This window comes from Salarias fasciatus, chromosome 6, assembly GCF_902148845.1.
Source record: "Salarias fasciatus chromosome 6, fSalaFa1.1, whole genome shotgun sequence".
NCBI lineage: Eukaryota > Metazoa > Chordata > Actinopteri > Blenniiformes > Blenniidae > Salarias > Salarias fasciatus.
In genome coordinates this window covers 36,540,034-36,547,922 of record NC_043750.1, presented here as the reverse complement: position 1 = coordinate 36,547,922, position 7,889 = coordinate 36,540,034, and the positions used below count along the sequence as shown (strand labels likewise).

Below are 7,889 nucleotides of genomic sequence, written 5' to 3'. Positions count from 1 at the left end.
ATTGTGTCTTTTTTCCACTTTTTGTGTATTCCTGCAGAGCAACATGGACTTTTTCTTGGAAGATCTTCCCTCCACCTCCGAAGAATATGCAGAGGTACAGATGGTAACTTCATAGAGAACAAATAATAATAATAATTATACAGTCATTAAAGCATAATTGGATGTCAGATATTAAACTGTTGTAGTCCCAATCTGTTATGAAATGCAAAGTGCATATTTCCATGGCTGCAACTTGCTATTTTCATTCATTTCGCATTGTTTTTTACAGGAAGCTGTTTAGTAAGGAAATTGTGGAAAATGTTCACCTGTGTTTAGAAAAGCTAAAATATTTAGTATTTGTGCCAAAGAACTCTGTTCATGATCATAATGGATAGTAAGATTCATTCAAACATTCATAGAAATGAAGATGGAATCATTGTAGCAGAGAAAAAGATCACATCTGTTTGTTCATCATCAAAATGGTGATAGTAATGGAGTCATTTAACTTTGCAGGACACACACTGGTTTTTTGTGTGCAAATATTCAAGTATATATAGAAGCTTCTGTTATTAAATTGTAATGTAAAGTGCAAAGCCCAGCCAAACCAGACCTTTTTCACCACTGAAATGTTAATATGTTCTCTAAATATCTGCGATAATAATTCTGTTGTCGTCTCACTATGCAAAATTCTTGGGTGTGGGTGAGTCACATTGTTTCATATTATCATCTGTTATCTCAGAAAAAGTGTCCAAAATATGACTAATGGGGCATATGTTTGATAAAAGAAGTGTTGCCTTGGCGTTTGTTCCCATGTGCACAGTCTGTACGGTCAAATCTGGTATTTTTCACAAGTTCCACAAGGTAGCAATGCTTTGACAGAGTCTAAAAATAAGGCCGTTACCTTCTTTAAAAAAATAGATGTGAAAACATTGTTTGCAGATCTGGATCACTTTCCTGTTGTTTCTTTGATTATTTTGACCACAGCAGATGGGAGACATGATCTGTGGATCATCTATCGGCAAATCCTCCGCCGTGAACGTGTCCGAGAATGAAGAGCAGCAGAGCAGGTGCAGCTTTCTGTCTTCCTCGTGTCATTGAACGTCATTTACTGTTCCTTTTAACGCTTGTCGGCATGTTTTGAAGCTCAAGCATTGACGACATCAGCAAAAGAGCTCAGGAAGTGGTGGACAAGATCAACGAGAGCCGCACCAGCGACCAGAAGGTGATGGACAGCTTTCAGGAGAAGCTCGGGGAGAAGGTACTCTTAATGGATGAATGTGTGAAGGTGTGTTTTACTCCCGTCTGGAGCGCCTGCTGACCTCCTTGCTCCAGGTGATGGAGCTGTGCCAGCACATGAAGGAGAGCATGTTCCGGGTGTACGAGGAGAACAACGAGGAGATGCAGCTGAAGCTGCAGGAGCTGTCACAGGTGCTGGACAGCTGCTCCAAGCTCAACCAGGAGCTGCTGGAGGCCACTCAGGCGCTGAGCGGCCTCAGGGAGGCTCTGTCCATCAACGAAGTGTGACCCTCGCCTCGCCTCAGCCTCACACAGTTCAGAGTTTGAAGAAAGTGCTCACTGGTTTTTCAGCAGCTGTTCTGAAGTTATTGTAATTACATTGATAAGTTGTTGTGCTCAGAATTTAGTGTTTTCCTCTTTTTCCAGGATTATACGGTTCCCTTTATTGCTTTATTTAAATTGCATGACTACAGTCAAACATTACAAAGAAAAAAAAGCTGAATTCAGACTTTATTCATGTTCAGATTGATCAATAAACAAAATCAACAAACCTGTTTATGTGCCATCATTATTTATCAGTACAGGCCACATGATAAACTACAGTGAAGATTTAGGATTCTCTCTCCAGTTTTTCTCTTTGAATGGATTCTAAAAGAACATCAGTTCTGCAGAATCTAATTTCACATTTTTACACTTGACCTGACTATAGAAATTCTTAGATGTTGAAAACTCACTAAAAACTCGTTAATTCTACCAGCCACCACAGCGACGACAGGTAGAAGTACAACCAAAAAGTAGAATAGATTAGAGTGGTCATTTTCTAAATGAAAACAGCGTCATGTCCACTTTTCTCCATTGATTCAGAATTTCTCATCGATGTAAAATATTCTGACCTGTTCAAAAAACTTGTTTGATATCTGCACATACGCATCACTTCTTCACATTCACTCCAAGCCTTTTATTTACACATTATCACAAAATATATCCCATCTCACACTGCCACTCCTCTCACATTCACACACTCAGTGTATATTTAACCACACACACACACACACACCGCAGTTGGACCCAAAGCTTTGTTAGGTTGACCTCAAGCAGAAACACCGTTCTGCTCCCACATTTAGAAAAACTGAAGCCAGTTGAGGTATTTGTGATGCTTCCCATCAGCCATCGCTCCGAGTGCGAGGGACGTTTATTTGCAGCTCCGGTGTGAAGACGCGCTCGGACAGACAGGAGAGCTGAACCCAGAGCAGCTCCGTTTCAGGACGAGGACGGACAGCTTTTACTTTTCCACAGTGAACGACTGCAGGCCGGTGATGGCTCGGCCCAGGATCAGGGCGTGGATGTCATGAGTTCCTGAAAATGAAGACAAAAAAAACGAGACGGGAGAAGTTAACAGGCTGAAGGAGAGCAAGCTGTAGAGATCTTTACTGATATTAAACCTTTCACACAAACCTGTATACACTTAAAAATGTTATTGTATAGCTCTAATTAGAAAACTGTAGGATCTTATTGGATCAAATGGATGTTTTTTAGATTTTATTTTATTCAGAATCAAAAGCCTGAAATATTTCAGTTTTTTGCAATTAACAATCTTCTTAATTTAAGGCTGAAGTTCATACAGTTGAATTATGTGGAAAAAAACACTGGTGTTCTAATGTTGTGCATGTTGATAAATATAAAACTAGTGTGAAGACACAAAATATAGTTAAAAATGTTGATCAAAAAAGTCTGAGATTGAAACTCAAAAGGGTTAAAATATGGTATTTACAGAGAACTCTGAAAATTAGAAAAATTCTAAGATTTTAAGGGATGACTGAAGTTAAAATATTATAGTAGCATTATGAGAGGTTTCAGTTCGGCTTTCTGCTGCCCTCTGGCGGTGAAAGTGTGTCACTGCAGTGGATGTGTCACACTTCCACCTCCACCCTTTGGCCTGCGGCCCTGCTGACTCCCTCCACCTACCCTCGTACGTGTTGACGGCCTCCAGGTTCATGACGTGACGGATGATGTGGTACTCGTCGGAGATGCCGTTTCCTCCCAGCATGTCCCGGGCTTGTCTGGCGATGTCCAGCGCCTTGCCGCAGCTGTTCCTCTTCATCATGGAGATCATCTCCGGCGCCGCTCTGTCAGAAAGAGAGGGTTCACGCTTCTGTTTGTACATGTTTCAACACACACACACTCATGAGTAGGGAGCCTCACTTCTTCTCATCGATCAGCCTCCCCAGGGTCAGACAGGACTGCAGGCCGATGGTGATCTCTGTCAGCATGTCGGCCATCTTTTTCTGCATCAGCTGGTTCCTGGCCAGCGGCACGCCGAACTGGATTCTGATCAGAGGGTAAAAGGAGAAGCAATAAAATGAATAAAGATGACAGATGCAGGAAAATGGAACACACGCACTGTGGGAAGGATCCAGACGTACCGGTCCAGTGTGTACTGTCGAGCCGCGTGGAAGCAGAACTCAGCCGCTCCCAGAGCGCCCCAGGCGATGCCGTACCGGGCGTTGTTCAGACAGCCGAAAGGACCCTGGACACAAAGATTCATCAAAGATCAATGTGGGACTGATGCTGCAGGTTGAGAGAGAACTTCAGAGGAGAGACGTACACCGAGCCCGGAGACGTTGGGCAGCAGGTTCTCCTGTGGAACCTCCACTTCGTCCATCAGGATCATGCCCGTGGCCGACGCCCTCAGGGAGAACTTGCCCTCGATCTTGGGCGTGGAGAAGCCTTTCATTCCGCGCTCCAGAATGAAGCCCCTCACTCTGCCGTCTTCACATTTGGCCCAGACCACTGCGACGTCCGCCACCGGAGAGTTTGTGATCCTGAACAGACGATGGACGGTGAAAAAGAACATTTCATTTCCAGGTGTGACACCACTGGTGCAGACTGTATGATATATCACACATTCAGCTTTCTGTGCAGAGTTTGAATGTGTGGAGTTTTACAGAGTTTCACTTTAAAAAACACAGGAAAGTTGCCTGTGACAATATAAATGTCTAAAGTTTTAATGTCCCTCTTTTGCATGCAAAGCTTTTCTGCATTTGGTGACTTAAATGCCTCCTCTGTGTGAATATGAGTGTTAGACTGAGGTGTGAGTGCAGTGCAAACCAAAGGCCTTGAAACAGAGTAAACACTGGATCATAACATTCACACAATGGTTCTAACCTTCCAGTTAGTTTCTGAATTCGCTTCAAATAATCAGTGTTCCATAACTGATCTCTAACGTTCAGCTTCAGAGTAGCCAAGAAGATCCGATCCTTAAAACTGTCTTGCTTTAAGATGAGGCCAACACACTCAGCTTGTAAGATGTCAGCACAGATTTTTCCTCACGCTTTGTCATCAACACCTTCAGTCCCAATCATTATGCAGTGTTGTTCTTCTCCAGCGTATGCTTCATCTTATAGTCGGTTTGAAGCGGCAGAGCTCTGAGGAAAAGAAAGAAAAAGCGCCACTCACCAGGTTTTAGCTCCGCTGATGCTGAAGGTGCCGCTGGACGGGTTGTATTTGGCCTTGGTCTCCATGCTGCTGGGGTCGCTGCCGTGGTTTGGCTCGGTCAAGCCGAAGCAGCCCAGGATCTCCCCACGAGCTGCACAACAAAACCAACCATGAACACTGTGCATCTAAATCCATTCATCTGGACTTCCCCTCGCACTCACCGAGCCGGGGCAGGTACTTCTCCTTCTGGGCCTCGGTGCCGTACGCATTGATGGGATGCATGACCAGAGAGGACTGCACGCTCATGACGGAGCGGTACCCGCTGTCCACTCTCTCCACCTCTCTGGCGATCAAACCGTACGCCACGTAGCTGGTGCCAGCACAGCCGTAACCTGCAGCGCACGCAGAAACGGAGTCAGTTCCTCCAGATCACGCACCACGGGCAGGATCCACCTGGAAGGGCGAGTCCAGCAGGAAAGGTGCAGTTTGTTTTTGTTTCGTTAACCTTTAATCGTTGGGCCCAGGACGCCCAGCTCTCCCATCTCTGACACGATCTCACGGTGGAAGTCTGGAACACAGCGCAAGTTGGATCAATTTAGTTTCATATTGAAAATCCTCAGAAAATGCTTCTCCGAATCGGTGTTGGGCTCACGCTCATGTCTGTTGGCCATGAGGACGCGGGGCATGAGCTTTTCCTGGCAGTAGTCGCGGAAGGAGTCCCGGATCATGATCTCCTCCTCCGTCAGCTGACCCTCCAGATCCAGAGCGTCCCGCCAGTTAAACGACACCTTGGCTGAGGGTCAAAAAAAGCATATACACCGACACCAAGTTATATCACCGTCACGTGTGACTGAACACACACAGCAAACCCACAGGGGCCTGCTTCAACTCACTGAGGATCACTTACGTGCTTTTGCAGGCTTTTTGACTTCTTCTGAGTCTGGAGGACAGGAATATAAAAATAGAGATCACCTTTTGTAACATTTCTTTGTTTTTGAACACAAGTACAGGGTTGATAAAGACACAGAGGACACCTTCACCTCCTCACTGTTAGATTTGAGTGCGTTTTAAACGTACCTTTGGGTGATGCAGCAGCTGTGCCCTGAGCTCTGCACACAGTCACAGCAGCACATTTCTGGCTGTTTGAGAGCAAACGTGTCACAGCACCTCTGAGAGCCATGTTTACTGAACAAAGAGAGAAAAAAACTTTCCTTACATTCAGAAACATACTGGAAGCATATTTCAGTCTATAACTTAACATCATGCAACGACAGACATTAGAAAAAGGCATTTAAGACACATTTTCTTGTTATCATTCCATACAGGAGCGATTTAGATGAATTCGACCTGTCAAAGCAGAACGAACAGACTGATCGTCCCATCAGGTTTTTGCGGCTCGATAAGTTAAACACAAACACGCACACATATTAAGAAATGTAAACTGTTATCTGGATGTACCTTTATTTGTTCCTCTCGGTGAGTTCAGGCTACGATCCGGTGGCTTCTCGCCAGTACAATGTTGCTTAAGTAATGTTTGTGTCGGAGTGACGTCACAGGGAGGCGTGAGGTCAAATGTGGGACGGCTTGTCCGCCATGATGGGTGAGGCAAAACAGGCAGAAGCCGCGTTGTGCAACCCCTGCACGTTATGCAACTTCACCTCTGACTCGTGCAATAACCGGGAAATACACGTAGAAAATTAGCTGAGAAGCGGTTGTATGTCGCTGATGTTTCAGGCTGCAGACACTCGACGTATGAAACCTGGTTTTAGGTTTTACTATCGTCTCAAAAGTGAGATTTCAAGGCGCACTGCCACACTCAACATGGCGTGAAGAGGTGGACATGTGAGCAGGGGTGTCTGCCTCCAGACTCCCCCCTCATTGGCTGGTAAATTAGGAAGATCTATGTACAGTATGTCCACGTTTTATAAGTGACTCTATCACACGTCCTCCAGCATGCAAAAACAACAACATAACACACCTAAAGGTGAAGTTAAGGTAATTAAAATGATAATGCATGCTGCTGAGATCAGAGAAAGAAGTTGGAAATACTCACATTACTGTGATCGAGTAGTGTTTTGGGAGTGTGTGGATATACATGAATATGCTTTCATGCACCTTACATGATTCACTGTAATAAAAAAATCATAATCATTGAACAATGCAAACATATTACTGCTCTTTTTATGTATTTTTTTAATTTTCTTCTGTCTGTCACACTGCAACGCAACAACAAAAGAAACAGAAAAATGAAACACAACAACATGAAACCACAACACACACACACACACACACACACACAAAAGTCACAACACAGCAACATAAAACCACAGCATAACAAGAAGTGGACAATATTTTCTGATGGACTATGATTGAGGGAAATTATGGAAAGTTTAATGAAATGTAAAACATTGCTTCTTGATTATTGTGATTAATATCTTTTGGAAAATCAGCAATATTATCCTTTGTGTTGAAATTGTAAAAAAGATTTGTGTGTGCTCTGCTGTTAAACGTTTGGTTTCATCAGAAAATATTGACCCCCGGCCAGTTCGGAACCAAAGCCCGTTCTTCTGACCAGTCTGTTGGGAGTAAATTCAATTTAGTTCAGTGTAAATATTTTATTGTCATTGTTACAAATGCATTCAAAGTCATAATAGTTTATTTATCAATAATTTAAAGAAATTCTAAGAAGCAGTGTTCCCTTACTTTAGTGACAAAGTTAATTCAGCTATATTACTTCCACTTCCATTCCATGGTATCTGTGGATGTGATTGCATTTGGGTGGGGATCTCACTGCATTTGTTTGCGAATCTGCAAGAAGGAATATTAGTGCCAAAAGTCACGTGACATTTGTAAGAGCATGCCTAAAGTCATGTAGTTACACTTTTTTTTTTTTTTTTTTTACTTGAACAATATTTCTTTGTACCTGAAAGCTTTTAGTTTGCACTTGAAAGATGTTTTTTATAACTTAACAAATATGTTTCTTTGTGTGTGTCAAACATGGTGCATTTGTTTCTGACACATGATTTATTTATTTATTTTATAGGCTTATTTTCTATCTATAATCAAAATGCATTAGTTTGTGAACAGTGTTTTGTATCTGGAAAACCTCACTGGGTGTGAGTAAACCATGTTTTGTGTGTTTGTGAGCTTTTGGCATGAAAAGTATGATAGTAGGTGACAGGGGCGGTCGCTCCAGGGCCCACAAGGTCATAAGGCCCCGTTTCATGTGAGGTGTTCAC

General features: G+C 43.3%; 2 protein-coding genes across 2 annotated transcripts; one reads left to right on the top strand and one right to left on the bottom strand.

Annotated features, from left to right (window-relative positions):
• Positions 1-975: 975 nt before the first annotated feature.
• syce2 (synaptonemal complex central element protein 2) lies at positions 976-1,503 on the top strand. The gene is made up of 3 exons (XM_030093430.1): positions 976-1,046; positions 1,123-1,237; positions 1,312-1,503. The coding sequence occupies exons 1-3, from the start codon at positions 976-978 to the stop codon at positions 1,501-1,503; spliced, it is 378 nt and encodes a 125-aa protein (XP_029949290.1).
• A 203-nt stretch (positions 1,504-1,706) lies between these two features.
• Positions 1,707-6,191, bottom strand: LOC115391038 (glutaryl-CoA dehydrogenase, mitochondrial-like). Its single transcript, XM_030095132.1, has 12 exons — positions 6,109-6,191; positions 5,728-5,835; positions 5,558-5,590; positions 5,303-5,443; positions 5,156-5,218; positions 4,872-5,042; positions 4,672-4,801; positions 3,821-4,037; positions 3,639-3,742; positions 3,418-3,543; positions 3,181-3,341; positions 1,707-2,571 (listed from the first exon to the last, which is right to left on the bottom strand). Exons 2-12 carry the CDS (start codon positions 5,828-5,830, stop codon positions 2,498-2,500), a joined length of 1,323 nt encoding a protein of 440 aa, XP_029950992.1. The 5' UTR covers positions 5,831-5,835; positions 6,109-6,191; the 3' UTR covers positions 1,707-2,497.
• Between the last annotated feature and the right edge of the window lie 1,698 nt (positions 6,192-7,889).

Bases quoted from the DNA above. Each gene is read 5' to 3' on its own strand.
- syce2 (XM_030093430.1), top strand. From the start codon at position 976: ATGATCTGTGGATCATCTATCGGCAAATCCTCCGCCGTGAACGTGTCC. The intron at 1,047-1,122 runs GTGCAGCTTTCT...CATGTTTTGAAG, and splicing joins AATGAAGAGCAGCAGAGCAG to CTCAAGCATTGACGACATCA. The intron at 1,238-1,311 runs GTACTCTTAATG...TCCTTGCTCCAG, and splicing joins AGGAGAAGCTCGGGGAGAAG to GTGATGGAGCTGTGCCAGCA.
- LOC115391038 (XM_030095132.1), bottom strand. From the start codon at position 5,830: ATGGCTCTCAGAGGTGCTGTGACACGTTTGCTCTCAAACAGCCAGAAA. The intron at 3,743-3,820 runs GTACGTCTCTCC...CTTTGTGTCCAG, and splicing joins CCAACGTCTCCGGGCTCGGT to GGTCCTTTCGGCTGTCTGAA. The intron at 3,342-3,417 runs GTGAGGCTCCCT...TCTTTCTGACAG, and splicing joins AGGCTGATCGATGAGAAGAA to AGCGGCGCCGGAGATGATCT.